The 16,673-nt window shown below is 47.1% G+C and overlaps 1 protein-coding gene across 2 annotated transcripts in view; it reads right to left on the bottom strand.

Moving 5' to 3' along the window:
* Positions 1-367: 367 nt before the first annotated feature.
* LOC126540319 (uncharacterized) overlaps positions 368-16,673 on the bottom strand; it is a 44,364-nt gene continuing 28,058 nt past the window's right edge. For both annotated transcript variants that reach the window (XM_055075960.2, XM_055075961.1), the window contains 4 exons: positions 15,624-15,689; positions 6,038-6,145; positions 3,390-3,466; positions 368-675 (listed from right to left, as the gene is read on the bottom strand). In XM_055075960.2, the coding sequence (XP_054931935.2) occupies positions 561-675; positions 3,390-3,466; positions 6,038-6,145; positions 15,624-15,689 (366 nt within the window). In that variant the 3' untranslated portion in view covers positions 368-560. The remainder of the gene's footprint in view (positions 676-3,389; positions 3,467-6,037; positions 6,146-15,623; positions 15,690-16,673) is intronic.

Raw genomic sequence — 16,673 nt, 5'->3', positions numbered from 1 at the left:
GCAAGCGTCTCGAAACATTTTTGGCATCTGAAGGCAAAACATGGAAGGAAATGGTGAAATACTTCGTTTCGTAAGGCAGATATCAGTAGTAATTACTAAGTTAATTAAATCGCAGTAGGCGATGGGCTATTCTTAGTATTTAACTTGCTAGTCCACTTTCGCAAAGATAGCTTTTATATGGCTTTGCATGGGCGTAAGCCGAGAACAACACAAGAAGCTCCAGGTAAGCAGCGTCAAACGTATCAATGCCAGGTGTTAAACAGCGTATGTACTTGCTGCAGACATTCTACAAAAAAATAATAATAATAAATCAATAATCACGTAACTCAATAATGCACAACGTACATGGTATATGTCAACGCTCGTTTATTTTATTTGAGGAGATAATTAGAATAGCAAAACAGCTTATCGTGCCTGAAATGTTCTCCATCAGTGGCGACAGTTGACTAGTAACGATGGCATTGAAAATGCCAAATAACGGGCCACGCGCTGTACAAGAACTCTCGAAGGTCGCACACACACACACACCGGGCACGGAGACGACCATCTTCGTGCGACGGTTACCGCCTCCAGAAGAGGCAGTCTTGGTAGTTTCGTGCCAGGTGCATTCGTTGCTTGGGAGTGCAGCCGAAGTGCTTCGTGAATCGCGGCATGTGTTTTGCTAATATGGTGAACCTGCGAGCCCGACCAGGAGGATTCTGTGAGAAGGCGTGCACATGACACACCGTTTCTATCAGCGAAAGCTAAGTTATTATTTGTGAATAAGTTTCTCGGTATTGATGCCTGCTTCCGTCGGAGCCATGCGGACGTTCAGTGATGGCTTACATGTGGTAATTATTCAAGCAATTAACTAAAATTGCCTAATTAACTCTGCCAGGCTGAGACGCACCATCGCATTAAGAAAATTGAAGCGCCTTCACCGTACATGCCAAATTATTGCTTTAACCTGAAAAATTGTCATTGTCGTTGCAGCTGTAGCGCGTCGATTGGGGCCTCTTGGGGCGCGCGAAAAGGAAATTGGGAGTCGTCGCTCAGACGGAATATCAGAGCGCCTCGGGCCTTTGTCTGTATCGCCGAGCTCTAAAGATCAAGCTCATATGATTAGCCATCGACAGAATGGAGCGGCGTCGTTATACCACGACGAGCTGAAGTGTTATTTATCAAAACACTAAACAGGGCATTTCTCATCAGAGCGGTGAGCGCGTCACCAGGTATATGTACAATACAGTGCAAATACAGGGACAGTGCGCAACAATAAAAATAACGAAAAAGAACAGTTGACGATTCGCGAGTCCTGAAGAATGGTGCCGTTTTGAAGTAAGCGATATCTGCTGGATACCGTTGCTAGGTTTCATGTGGCTACGAAGATGAAGGGTCATGCTTTAACGGCTAACCGTTTAACTTAGCCAACGCTTGCGTGGCTGAGCGCAGACACGCCAGCTTGCGTGCGCGCGCGTATGCGAAGCTCAACACCACGATCAGCGTGTGTCTTTGCTACCTGATTTTGAACAACGTGTTCGACGAATTTCTCGAAGCAGGGTATATGAATCTGTAAAGATGGGGATGTTCGTCAGTAATCAATGAAGAGTTAGAAACTAATGTCCTTCCTGGCTAGAACACGAGGCCTCAGTGGAGTGTCAGGTTTTTAGCCTCTTGTTTTTACTTTCTTTGTACTCTTACCCATATAAGACTATCTACGGGATGTATTTACAAGGATACAAAATGTTGATGGCGAGGGAAGAGAGTGAGGCTAGCCAGGCTGTGATGACTTTTGGCTGTCTATGGTGACTTTGTCATCGTTCCCTTCTTCGCCTTACCGTAACGTGACCCTGGCAGAAAAAAGTACCTTCCTGATGCGTCGAACGGGACTATCGGGAAGAGTATGGTAAAGCTTTAGCCGTGCGATGTGAAAGACGTCAGGAAATGTTATCCCAGATGACATTGTAGAGCTGATGGGAACTATCTCATAGGTGACATTTGTCACTTGACGTAGGACGCGGTAAGGGCACTTGTAGCACGGAATGATTTTTTGCGAGAGCACCACTGCGTGGCAAGGGCACGCGAGCACCACAAGAGAACTTCGTGACAAATGTTACGTCATGGTACCGGCGATTCTAAACACGCTTTTGATTTTTTGCGATGCCAACAGGCACGGGCACGGGCTCGTCAGCGTCATGCCACCGAAACAATATTATTTACCCATCAAATTATTCATTGCCCCCAAGAACATTTCGTGGACGATACAGTGTTTGCTGCACAACATTTTCACAGTCTCCTAGCACATCTATTTTTGAACCTAATTCAGTCATTTCATCAGCAAACGCTTCGTTGACAGAAATAAGTACAAACAAATATAGCGCCACATGAACTGCAGAATGACGAGAGCGTCAGAACCATTTACGTACTGCATTAAGGACAGCGCCTTATTCTTCACTCAGCACATTTGAGTAGTTACGCGTATTCATATTGTAACGACGTCGGATCGAAGAGGATGCGGAGCAGCACCACCAAGAAATACACTTTAGCAGTCGTCAAAGAAAGCCAACAACGTCTTCTTCGTCTCCACGTTTAACCTAAACATTATCGCTACTTCAACCTCGTCCCCACTGGCGCATACCCCCGGCACTATAGTTGTGCCAAATATAGTTGTGTCAATATGTATCAGAACATTTGCTCGAAAGCACATGTCAACGAAAATTAAAATTTTAGCATATTGGTGCGATAGAGTTATACATAATTTGCTGAGTGTCATATGCAGGAGGAGATAACATAGTCTCAGACTGTACGGAGACCTCCTATGATGAAACATTTTGTATAAAGGATAAGTTACAATTACAAAACATGGTTAAAAGTTATTTCTTACAGCAGGAAGTATAACCGTAACCATGACAACTGTTTATAAAGAACACAAGAAAGGATACAATGTTTTACAATAAATATAATACACCTAAATCGAAGATTCAATCAGAAAGCAAATATACAGTGCAAAATAAGCATAAGAAAGAAGCCGATAAAAGGCAACTACGTGACCAAAAACTCATCGCTATAGGAAAAAGAAGGGTCGGGCATATTGTAATAGGCAATGAAGACCAAAAAGCAAGAAAGTTTCAACCACGTGTAAAATAAACAAAGGACAATAACAATGCAGAAAATGGAGAATTTTTCTGAAATTACAACCAATATGAACCCTAAACACGCATTTTCTAAAACAATGTTGTTAATAACAGCTTTAACTATCTGCTGCTTCGTGTCGCAAACTTGAGTATGTAAGTTTTTATTCAGAATGCGAATGCTAACATGCGTGCTGCTATTATTTAAGGAATATCTAATCCCTCTGGCCATGTTAAGTTTACTGCTAAACTGCTATTACACAAAAAGGGCATTCCTACCTCTGCTCAGCCGTCTTAGCTCCATAGTCCGAGTTCAAGAGTCTGGCAGTGGTGCCATCGGTACGTGCGCAGAGTTCCTGAACAAAAGTCAAGCAGACCATCAACACACCATAAATAACAATTGTGGTGGATAAACTGTGCTCGAAGATTCGTTTGCTGTAACTACTGGCTTCTCAAGCTTTTGCATTTCGCCGTTTGACGCCATTAGCATAGCCATTGAAACAGTACCAAACTACTTATATGAAAACGATGCCTACTGGCGACGTGTGGAGATCTCATAGAATGATTTAGACTCAAAGTTGGTTGTTCAACGTAGAAATCTTGAGCACGTGTTTTATGTAAGTTTTGTTTCTTGTTGCTGGCATAGTGGTAATAGATATTGTGAAGGATATCTTGTGATGCAATAATTTTGCTCAAAGCCGGCCGCTACATTTGTCGCTGTGTTTACAAGTATGCGCAATGAATAATCACAAAAAAATGCACAGCAGAAAAGAATATTCACGGAATACGGTGACCGAACATTTTCATGCTGTACGGGCAACTTTCTAAGCAATTATGACAGATTACACAGTTATTTCAGTGTGATGCTTTTGCTAAGGTGCACCTATGAAAGTATGTAGAGCCTCTTCTTACTATCCACTAAGCGTGTGCTGCCTTGAGCGTATTTTCCTTGTTGCAGTGCATGTACCAAGCATGTAAAATCATTGAACACGATGTGAAAACTGCGTAAGGTGAAGCATGACGCTAATGAGACTTATAAGGTGCAGAATTCAAGTTAAATTCGGTAACCGTCACAATGCTTATGCGGTAAAATGCACGAAGATAATACCTAATGTATGTGCACACCAGATGGGTGCGCTGGTGTTTTGTCATAAGCATTCAGATGGATTTATTCTTGCTCTGTGCTGCCATGCGGTGGTTGAGGTGGAACCGGAAAGCTTCACTCGGCTTCTCCGTTTTGTAGCGTAAAGCCACACTACGCGGGTTGGAGCCAAGCTTCACGTGCTTCCGCGCCTGCCATACTGCGCATGCGCGAGAGCCGCGTGACGTCACGAGAGGCGCAGCTGCGTCGCCGTCGCCGCGGCCGCAGCTAGCGCTCGATCCTCGCCGCCGCCGACTGCGGTGCATTCCAGAGGCGTGAAGGCCAGAATACATGGAGCGAACTTTCACGACGAAATTCGGGCGGCAGAAAATCTGCCGCGGCGCGACGCCGTATGTTCGTCGGGCTGCGCTACATGGAGCGAAGACAGGTCGGCCGCCGCCGGCGAGTCGCTGCGTTGCACGGAGTTTCCTTCCTCCGTGCTGCGTTGTTATCAGTGTGGCTAGACGAGGCAAATGCGCTGTCGTGAAACACATGACAAAAAAAAAACTTTAACGACAAATATTATCGCTTTTGAATTACGGAACACTCTAAAAGCGCGTAAAATTTTGTCTAGAAATGATTTCTAGTCTTTTTTATGTGTTTGAGACATTCATGTGCCGATGTAGTTTAAAGAAAGCGGCGATGCTATGCGTTGTCGCAACACTGGGCGGGTAAACAACAAACAACTTTCGGCTCCTCCGACTTCGCGGCTCTGTTCTGTGGCTCAACGCGCGCGCGGCCGAAGCAAGCAGACCCGAAAGTAGCGCACGTGAGCTTGTCTAACCATGGCTGTTATTAACTTGTTAAATTCCAGCCGCGCCGCTTTGGATGCCATGAATACGAAAGGCGGGAGACCGGCGTGAACGATAGAGTGGGATCTGGATACACGGACAAGCGGGGAAGCCTAGCCGGAAGTCGGGGCGGATAGTGAGACCTGATTGGCTCGCTTTGGGGCGCCGCTCGTTTGCCGCTTCCGGTATCGTCGCCGCCCGACGAACTTTTCTGCGCCAGCTGGATCGGCGGCGAACGACGTTTTTTCCGCCGCCGCGCGTCGCGCGTACGCCGCCGGGCGTCGAACGCCGACTATTCGTCGCATATTCGCTCCATGTATTCTGGCCTTGACGTCGCAGTCTCCGCAGACGCGCCGGCGCCGTGTGCGCCCGCTGTTGCATTTACGATTGCGGCTCCGCGTGGCAATGCGCATGCGCGAGGAGGGCGCACCATGCGTGTAAATGCGCGGGAGAGTTTCCTTCCTCCGTGCGCGGGAGAGACGGTTGATGCAGCGCGCTCTACATGGAGGTTAAGGAGAGTCGAGCCGCTGCCAGTCGGCGCAAAATACTGGCAAACCTAAATTCTTCAGACCCAGAGGTTGTCGCTTGGCAGTTGGCCGTCGAGCGTCGAAAGAACGAGCGTGTCAAGGCAAAACGTGCAGTCTAGACACCGGAGCAACGCGAAGAACGCCTAGCGAAAAGACGTCGCCAAGAAACTCCACGCCGTGGTATGGCCTTCAAACAACAGCGGCAGGATCAAGAGAGTGTCACAGGCGATCCCAAGACTCGTCGGTGCACTGAACATGCTATGAAACTCGGTGAAAGTGCGAGTGCGTCTACACTCTTCCTCTCGGACTTCGTGAACAATCCGTTTGGACACATTTGTGAACAAGACCATAGCCGGATAAGCTAAGGTTAGCAAGCAAGGCAAGAGATTAACCAAGCATAACCGTACCTTTACGCCACGTATATCCTGGCATAGGTGAGCTAAGCCACTGCCAAATTTTTTCACTCACCGATGCCAGAGCTACGAAGAACTGCGTCGTTGAAGGGACCGACTGGAGGAAAGGCAGTCGAATGTCCTCGTGCTTTTGCTTGTTGAAGTTCACGGTATCCACGAATATCTGCGTACAGCAACGTGAACATAATCTTTAGGCCACTTGCATGATATACATGCCCATGACTACACAAATACGTGCTGTTACATACCGCAGTGCGCAACCTTAACTATGACTCGTAATACCGTAGAACTGTAGAAGCGATCAGAGTTTAGCGAGTCTCGTATGAGGGCACGTGCTTTAACAAGCGTTTGGTTAAGTATGCGCCTGCAGTAAAATAAACAAGACTGATTTAGCCCATTTGGCCACGCATTGACGATTACGCCGGTGATACCCAATGCTACAGGAAACTTCAGCGTGAGTAAACAATAGGCGTGTGGTCAACAGATTGGTTATGCAAGGCTATAATATTATCAAGCATGATGATGCGTGCTTAAGTTACGCTTCCATCTCGTGGGCGCGGAAGTAAGTGGCCATTCCGTGTTATACATGACTTTCTGTTTTTGTTTTTGCTTCTCGATGGTCCTTGCTTGTTGCTTCTGAAACTTCTTTTTGGGATCTTGGCGATATCCTCCGTATAAGTTGTTGCACGTGACATTAAATTGCAGTCAAAATTCAACGCCTTGTCCTGTCCTTTCTTTTTTTACTCCGATGTAGCGTTTCCTTGAGGTGTGCAGCTATCATGACTACCATAGAAGGGCAATTTGCCCCATGTCTTGTACACTATGACGTAAATTCAACTAATTAGAAGTGTCTTCTCAAGATATATCCCAAAACTGTCCCTCTCAAGTGCCGTTCAGAGCACGCGCATCAATGCGCAGCGGGAAACTGTGCGATATTCGAATCATCTAAAAGAGACTGCCACTATCATTATTACGATTCTTCTCAAAGTAGAGCAGGCACTCGAATTGTCATAGAATAAGATAAGTCTGCTATATGGTTTTCTATACAGTTTAGAAGCCAGTAAGCTGCAATTTTTAACTAAAGTTCTACTTTTCTTACTGCGGTCTGCTGTGTTTTGTCATGGACGTTTTTACGGGCCGCCACGGCCGTATTTCCACAGGGGCGATGTGCCAAAACGGCCCTGCACCGTGGATTGCGTGCAAGTTAAGGAACCTCAGATGGTCAAAATTATTCAGCGGTCCCCCCTGTGGCGTGCCTCATAATCAGATCGTGGTTTTGACACGTTCCACCCAAGAATTTAATTCATTTAGGTCATATATGCTAAGTCGCGGAAGATGACTACTGCTATGGTGGCATCCATATGGGCGTTCAGCTGCTAGATAAAAAGAAGAGCCGGTAGAAACAGCCCTCGGTTGATATCTTTTTTCTTTAATTTGGGGTTTTACGTGGTTGATATCTTTCTAAGCGATAACCTGTGAATTTAGGCAAAAGACGCTCTAAGGATTTCAGAGACTAGCGCATCTCTGAGCCGCCTTGGTGGACCTTGAGAAGAAAACTGTGCTGTTATTCAGCATTAAAACGTACTGAAACGCAAGACACGATGGGACTGAGCTCAACTGAGGTTTGCGAACGCTATCCACAACAGCGAAACACGCTCGCTTAAAATTCTTGTTTCAGCTACTAAAAAATAGCTATAGGATAGATACCTCCCAATACATTTCATTCTCCGAGGCTCGACCTACACGTAACAAGCATGCGCATACATTGACAGAATACGCATGTAAAAATGACACATTTAAGTATTCTTTTTTCCCGCTCGCAATAGCAGAATGGAACCAACTTGATCCTACTATCACCAACATTGAATCATTATCCGAATTTATCTCGCAAATAGAAAAAACTGTGTGAATAACAGTACCTATTATGCATGCAGGGACACCGGCACAGATTGCTTTACTCGTTAGGAAATGTTTAATAAACACTCTAATTTTCGACAGATTATTCGTTTGCCATAATGATTCCCAAACACTCGTAGTTTATTTTAGTTACTTCTGTTTTATTACTTACCCTTAGCAATATCTGTGCTATTGTTATAAAGCATCTTGCTCTTTTACGTTTCTTTTTTTTTAATATTCACTATTCCGTTGAATCTTAACATGGTTTACTTGTATAGTACTATGTATAACTTGCACTGCTTATGTCGTTTTTTTACTTTTTGTATAATCTATACTTTCATTTCCTTGCATTGTACAGCTGAATTATTGTACTGTCCAACTGCCACGCTCTCGAAGGAGAGCAGCAGTATTGAAAATAAGTAAATAAAAATAAAAAATAAATAAATAAGAATGTGACATGGCGTCACAATATGATGAACAACGCGCCACGAATTTCGAAGATGAACACGTCCCCTAACTTCAATCTTCATTGCAAGCGAGCAGGTGCACGCTCTCAGATTTTATATGTAAACTTTTCATAATGCGACGCGCCAAACGCGGCAAGCGGCTCCAGAGCTGGTATGCACCTTCGCTAGCCTGCGGGCGAGGAATTGTGGTTAGATTACACAAAAATTATTGTATTGCACACAGATGAGGAAGCAAGAAAGCACACGAAACTACGAGGTTTCTAGATAACAAATAGCACATCTCATGGCTAGATAACGCAGGCACATGGAACCATGAGGTTCAAAGATGTGAGCTTCGGCTTTGCTGACAATCACACTTGCTGATCATATCATCCTAGTGCAAATAAGCCTACCATTTATTTCATCCAGTTCTAAGTTGGTGAAAATAGGGGTGGCCAAATATGTGCTTCGAGTACGCATTATAAGGTCGTGCCAGTATTTACGGCACGCAAGCTTCAGGCTGTAGGCTACAAGCCTGAGCAAGAGGGGGGACGCCTCGTCGCTTTGGAACACTTTAGTCGCATGATTCATTGGCTCCGTCTTTTTTCGTGTGTTGTGCCAAATGTTTTCCCTCGACGCTTGTGATTTTTGAACCATGGCTGCTGTAAGTGGCCTGCTGTCGAACAACACCTCTTCAATAGAAATTGCATCCGCAAGCCAAAATTCGTCGCCAGTTCTTCGAAACATTCGAACACCCGCGCCCCTGCCACGCAAAGCCGACAGTGTGCGTCCGTGGCAGCAGTTGCAGAAGCCATGAGCCAGGTCGGTGTGCGTCGACAAGCCTCCGGATGAGATCCTCGATTGGCCCGAGAAATTTGTTAATCCGACACCAAGAAGGCTTACCCCCCCCCCCCCCCCAGCACCCTAAAAACTCTAGCGCAAGTAAGCCACATTTTGCTTCGTCTGCCTTCATTCCTGGCAGCTAAATACAAAATCATTCTCCGTGTACATGGTGGCGTCAACTGCGCCAACATGCAGCCTCTCTCCGGGACATCGTCCTCAAGTCTACTGGCCTCTCCACGGCTTAAATATCCCTCGATCAACTCCGGGCCAACGAGATTAACAGCACAATCATCATAAGCAACTCCTGCATGGACAGGGCTGATCGCTATTTGGAGGTCGCCACCATCACCATCATGGGCCAGAGCTAGGAGGTCTCCGCGAACGTGGCCGACCTTCAAAATTCTTTTAGGGGCATCATCAAGCTGCTGGCCTCGTTCCTCCCTGGTAGAAGGGAACGTGTTGGCTAACCTTCGAGAGTCCAATCCCACAATCAACATCCTAGCTGCTCGAAGAATGGGCTGTACGAACTCTGTCCTGGTCACTTTCGAAGGCTCAAAGGTGCCCTTCTCCATTGATTACCTCCGCACAGACCTCTACTGCCAACCATATCGGCAAAAAAGTGAAGGCGTATACTAAGCGCCGGCAGCTTGACCATCGCCAACAGGTCTGCCCCAATGTGACTATATGTCTCTGCTCAAAATGCGGCACGCCAGATCCTCCTGAGGATCACAGCTGCACCCCCACTTGCATCATCTGCAACGGAACACATTAGACTGGTTCCTCAGAGTGTGAACTTCGGTACAAACCACTGGCACACCCCTCCACAGTGCCCTCAGAGACTAAATCGACATTTCCGGCCAACAACAATATGCAGGGCCCCAGCCAGCGCCCAGGACAAGAAATGCCGCAGAGTAGCTCTGGCCACAACAACCCCGCAACAGCGTCCCAGCTCCCATCATTGAAGCAAGCTTGGCATCCGCTGACTCCACGCAACGAGGGGACCACCCATCAACCATTTAAAGGCGAGCTGGGCAGGGGTAGTCTTCCACAATTGCAGCTCCTCAGAAGATGCTCATAGCTGTCTCATCAAATACTTGCTTAATCCGAAGGAAATATCTAAAAAGGAAATCAAACAGCTCAATGCAATGCTCGACCCCCTCCCATCGAAATCAATGACACTCCTGCCGCTACTTACCACCCACTGCCACAAGCGCTTTCGCCCACACTTACACACCCTTCGACGGAACAAAAACATTGTTTCATCAACTGCTACGACTGAAGCAGCAACTCCAAGGTCGCCTTCGCCACACAAGTAGTCCCAACCGGCAAAAATGAAGAATGCCGAAATAGCAGACACTGACAAGACCGGTGAAAACGCCATATTTGTCCTTAGTAATCATATGAACACCCTGGAAAACAAACATGTCCTCAAAAATAGGTTACAAAGCTAGCTTGATGCCTTTATTTGTGAGGCTTCTGCGAAGTCCTGCAGATTCCAAGAACTAATCGACAGCTGGGGAAGACGCTCCGCGACGTCGCAAGCTCCCATCCTTCACAATAAGAACAATAATAATGAAGCCAGCGCGTAGTCTTGTCATCTGGAAGTGGAACTGCAGGGGATTCCGCAACTATCGCTCTAGTCTAGCGCTATTTCTACAGAGTCTTGAGGAGCTGCTTGAAATGATAGCTTCGCAGAAAACACATGAGGAAAACATTCTACTTCAATACAACACATTTCAAGATCCTCACATAGACAAGCCCAACACTGCCGTACTTGTACATCATCTTCCTGTTAAATAAGACGCATTCAGTAGTACTGGCATCTCCCCCGATTTCATCAAAGAGCAGCGGAGTCAAGGTAAGCTGGGGAGTGGGTCCTCCCAAATCGCTAGCCCCGCACTCGGGGCAAAACACCCACAAACAAAACAGCAACATGCAGGCAAACTACGATAGAATCATAGCGGAAAACAAGGTGCTAAAGCGAGATATAGAGTTCAGCCGTGAGGAGACGCGCCAGCTTAAGAAAAAAATTGACGACCTAATAAGGGAGATGCAATAGCAAAGGCAGGCAGGGTGTTCGCCCGTCAGGTCGCAGCCGCCGCCGGCTGAGCAGCCCGCAACAACAGCAACAATCAGAAGAGCAGAGCTTTAAAGATGAAATGCGCAATTTCATGGCAGCTATGCAGAACCAAGTTCAAGAAATACAGCAGAAGGTAGGGATTCAAGATCAGAGCTTCCGTAATTACGTGAGGAGTCAAAACACCCAGAAAACCATTAACGACGCCAGAGATAGGCTATTTAACGAAAGAAGATTTGGATCAGAAGCCCAAAGGACAAATGCTAGTAACTCCGCAACATGGTAAGACAAAACCTATTAGAGATATGGCAATGGAACTGCAGGGGTTTCAGGCGCAAGCAGGGACTCCTGAAGCAATTCATTTATACCAAGGGCACACCACCAGATATAATTATGCTTCAAGAAACTAATTGCACACCCATGGTGCGAGGGTACAAGTGCCATGAGAGCGGCCGAACCGCAACCCTCGTTAGTGACAAAATTATAGCCATAGCCCATGACGAGATTGAGGATACACAGATTGAACATGTAATAACAGAGGTTATACCTAAGAAGAAAAGGAAAGCCAGGAGCACCTTCATAGTAAACCTATACAGCCCCCCAAGGCAGAAGAAAGCAGATTTCCTTAAGCTCTTCGGTGGGGCGAGCAAGCTGGCCGGGCAGAACACCCTAACTATAGCGGGAGATTTTAACGCTAAGAGTCGGAGCTGGGGCTACCCCAAAGACGAAAAGAAGGGGAGAAATATCTGTGTAGCTGCAGAGAGCATCAGATGCGAGCTCCTTACGGATGAGAATCAACCAACTAGACAGGGCGACAGCGTTAGCCCAGACACGTGTCCCGACCTAACCTTCGTCAAAGGAGCAAAGCAAGTGGAATGGGAGAACCTGCTAGAAAATCTTGGCAGTAACCATCACATTATAAGAATAAACACCGTAGCAGAAACTGTCAAGAGGAAGATCGGCACAGCTCGCCTCACGGATTGGGACACCTTTAGACACCACTGCCGGCAGCTGGAGGGCAACATCACCTCGATAGGGGAGTGGTGCCAACAACTTAAACAAATACAGGAAATGTATACCAAGGAGGTAAATCGAACCGAAGAAACACCAGAGGTAGACAAGCGGCTACTCCAGCTATGGGAGGCAAGACGCGGTCTTACCAGAAGGTGGAAAAGGCAGAAATTTAATAAGAAGTTACAAAATAAAGTAGCTGCTGTAACACTCCACGCAGAAGAGTACGCAACACACCTAGCCAGGCAAGGGTGGCAACAGTTCAGCACCTCGCTGAATGGGACACTTAGCACGGCTAAAACATGGCGTATTCTTAAGGCTCTAATGAACCCTACCAAGACTAAAGCAGAAAGCGGCAAAGCAATTCAAAGGCTAGTGCACCAATATCAGGGAACAGACGAGCAGCTCCTCGATGAAGTTAGAACCAAATGCTACGGCACTGACGAGCTCAAGGGATATGAAGGAGATTATGTCGGAGAAGAAAACTCAGATATGGACAAGCCTATCACCAAAGAGGAAGTCACCGCGGCAATGAGAGCCGTCACGAAAAACACAGCGGCAGGAGCAGATCGAATTAGAAACTCTCTCATAAGGTACCTAAGCGATGAGGCAGTAGACCAGCTGACGGCCTACCTCAACAAGCTTTGGGAAGAAGGAAAGATACCAGCAGAGTGGAAGCATGCTGTGGTAGTCATGATTCCCAAACCAGGCAAGAAGCTGCAGATCGAGAATCTCAGACCAATCTCCCTCACTTCTTGCCTGAGAAAACTATACGAGAGGATCGTCACGAAACGCATCCAGCAAGAAGTAGAAAACAAGAGGCTCTACCCAGACACCATGTTCGGCTTCAGGGCGAACCTCTCGACGCAGGACGTGCTTCTGCAACTTAAAGAAGAGGTCCTCGAGACAATGCCCAAGAATGGGGAAAACGTAGTCATGGCACTTGATATAAAAGGTGCCTTTCACAACGTCAGCCACGCCGCTATAATGGAGGGGCTAAATAACACCAACTGCGGGAGAAGAATCCATGACTATGTCAAAGACTTCCTGACCAACAGAACGGCCACAGTGGGACTAGGGGAGTTGGAGTGATGTCTTCATCACCCCAAGCAAAGGCACACCCCAAGGCTCGGTCATCTCGCCCATACTCTTTATTGTGGCGATGATCGGCCTAGCAGAAAGACTCAGCAGAATCCAGGGCATCCAGCACGCGATGTACGCAGACGACATCACGGTCTCGGTGAACCATGGATCCCTGGGAGAGAAACAGGAGAAGCTACAACAAGTAGCAAGCTACATAGAAAGATACGTGAAGGAAAGAGGACTAGCCTGCTCTACAGAGAAGTCTGAGCTACTGAGGGTAGGAAGGCACCCCACTGATGCACCACTCGAGGTGAAACTGGAGGGGCAACACATCCCGGAGAGGAACATGATAAGAGTCCTGGGAATGTGGCTACAAGCAAGCAGGAAATGCAGCCACACACTCAGCCTGCTCAGCAAGTCGGCTGAACAGGTAGGCAGAATGATAACCAGAGTCTCCCACCGTAGGCATGGGATGAAAGAAGACGACACGCTAAAACTCGTCAGAAGCCTCGTAGTCAGCAGGGTAATCTACTCGCTGCCATACCACCCCATGATCAGGAGCGAAACGGAACAAGCAGAGACAATCCTGCGGAAGGCCTACAAGACGGCACTCCACCTACCAAGAAACACACCGAATGACAAGCTGCTACAGCTAGGGATTAGCAACACCTTCGCCGAACTGGCAGAAGCACAGCTTGGAGCACAGTTTCACCGACTCAGAGACACGGCTACGGGAAGAGCGCTCCTGACAAGGTTAAGTCGCGACCCAAGCAGGCATCTCGATCGATGCGCCGATGTACCCGACGAGATCCGTAAAACCCTGCAGGTCAATCCAATTCCGAAAAACATGGATCCAAATCTCCACGCGGCCAGAAGGCAGGCGCGGGCAGATTATGTGGAAAGGCATTTAGCCAAACTAGAAAACACGGTTTTCACGGATGCAACACTGTATCCATGGAATAGACATACCAATTACATTAAGGCAGCTTCGGTAGTGGTTGACAACGCAGGCAAGCTAATCACTTGCGCAACTACACGTAGCGCCAGGATAGTGGAAGCGGAGGAGGTCGCTGCTGCGCTGGCGGCGGCTGAGGGCTATCGAAAAGGCAAATTAATGGTCATCTTGACGGATTCAGAAGCGACATGCAGGAACTACACAAAGGGTACAATCTGCAGGGCTGCCTTAGCTATCCTCCGCAAGGCAGAACACCTCAGACACGCCGCAACCCACAAACTAATCTGAATTCCGGCACACGCGCGGATAGAAGAAAATGAAAGGGCAGACAGCTTGGCTCGGGAGATCACGTACCGAGTCGAGCAGCCACACACCCTGGAACAGCACTTCACCGTAGAGATCGGCTATTCATAGTTACTGAACTACCACAGAGGCAAGATAATTAGATACTCCCCGCCACACAAAGCCTTAACACATCAAGAAGCAGCTAGTTGGCGGAGGCTGTAAACGGGAACCTTCTCTAACTTACATATACTAAGCAAGATGTATCCTACACAATTTAGGAACACATGCCCGTGGTGCGGGGAACCCCCACGCTTTACCATATAACCTGGGAGTGTAAACGTAACTACACATTCCACCAACACAAAACCACGAGTGCGGAGCAGTGGGAGAGCCGGCTCACCAGCTGCGAGCTCACCGCCCAAAGGGCAATGGTGCAGCACGCAAGCGAAGCAGCGCGGCTCAGTGGAGCCCTGGACTAGGTAGGGGCCCAACCCTGCTAAGAAGGTCAAGCGTCTGCAGCGATGAAGACGAAGACCGAACGCTAAAGCCTTAATGAACCAAATAAAGTTTTCTCTCTCTCTCTCCTCGAAGTCACAAAGAACGCACCATATACGTGTTGTATGTGTATAGCCCTCCCAATGCTCGACAACACCACTGTGAGCACATACTTGTTCATTACAAAGTTAAGGCCAATAAACAGCCGCTAGTCGTAATGAGCGACTTCGATGTCTCCCATCAAATGTGGGGCCACTCCGCATCCACCCATATGGGAAGAGCCCTCTGGCAGCACATACAGAATCAAGATTTCACCGTCCACAATAACTTCACTCTGTCACGGCTGATTTGCTGAGAAAGGGCCACTGTCCCATACTTGGTTCGCTTGAACATGTGAACAAACTGATATCAATAAATACTATCAAGCACAGTGCGGAGTGCATAATGAAAGAATTACTTTCAAGGGCCGCAATAATCGCGTTTGAAGGACTTTTGCAACATCACATGTACGAAGACTGCCTCCTGACATAGCATTGGAGCTCTCACTCACCTCAAGAAGCAGGTTGGCTGCGGCGATTTCAGCGATAGTCTCGTAACTTTCCACGCCGTTTTGAATCTGCGAATTTTTAAAAATGACAAAATTGAAGCAAATCGTGCACCGTGTGAAAGCGCTCTGAACAGAACAGAATCTTTAGAAAAACAGAATGTTGGGCGACTGGGTACTGGTTCAAACTGTATATAGGTTGTGCGATAAACACACAGAAAAGTAGGGAAGCCGCAGATGACCAGATCACGAACGTTCAAGTAGCATTTTTATAGGCCCTGTGATTTGACGATGACGACGAAAGTTATCACGGTGATGGTGATGACTTACTGACATCCCCTTTATAACCGGGCGGTGGCAAATAGTCACAAAACTCGTTTGAGCTACGCAGGCATGTCCAAAGCATTTTGCCTGTCTCTCCTTTATCTTTCTTTTCTTTTTATAAAAGCCTTGTCACTGCCAATGTGCACGTACATATGCTTGTAAGAACTACGGTTCTATCAATACCTTCATTCATCTTTTTCCAGCAGTATTCGGTCTCTACTTCTGACCATTTAATGCTTCCATGCTCTTTGAATCTCATTCTTTACGCAAGGTGCACGCTTCCTACTGGTCTTTGCTGGGTGATCACAATGACATTCCGTTACAATGTGCATAGTCGTTTCCGGGCATTCGCTACAGCAGGCATATTCCTCACCCTAGTGCGAATATTTGCTCCGATTTGATTTTCGCGAAACCTGCTTTCAAGCTTGTTAATGCAACATCTGAGCCGTGGCGAGGGAGACCAGAAAAGACTAGGCTATTTTAAATTTGTTATAGCGGCTCAATAAAAATACAACAGCGGCTTGTTTTCGAGCGCGTTGTCTTCTAGTGCGAAATAATGGAAAATGGTCTCGACACTCACCCCCATTCGCTCTAAAATTCTGTTACCTGGCTAAAGAAGGAGTCACCTAAGATCAAAGGTCGTCAAAATAAACGGAACATACTCATACTGACTCACAAGTTATGTTTTTACTAAGGGCCTCGCACGGACTTAACTCAGCCAGGCTCACTTGA

This window comes from Dermacentor andersoni, chromosome 2 (assembly GCF_023375885.2).
Source record: "Dermacentor andersoni chromosome 2, qqDerAnde1_hic_scaffold, whole genome shotgun sequence".
NCBI lineage: Eukaryota > Metazoa > Arthropoda > Arachnida > Ixodida > Ixodidae > Dermacentor > Dermacentor andersoni.
This window is presented reverse-complemented; position numbering and strand designations above follow the sequence as displayed.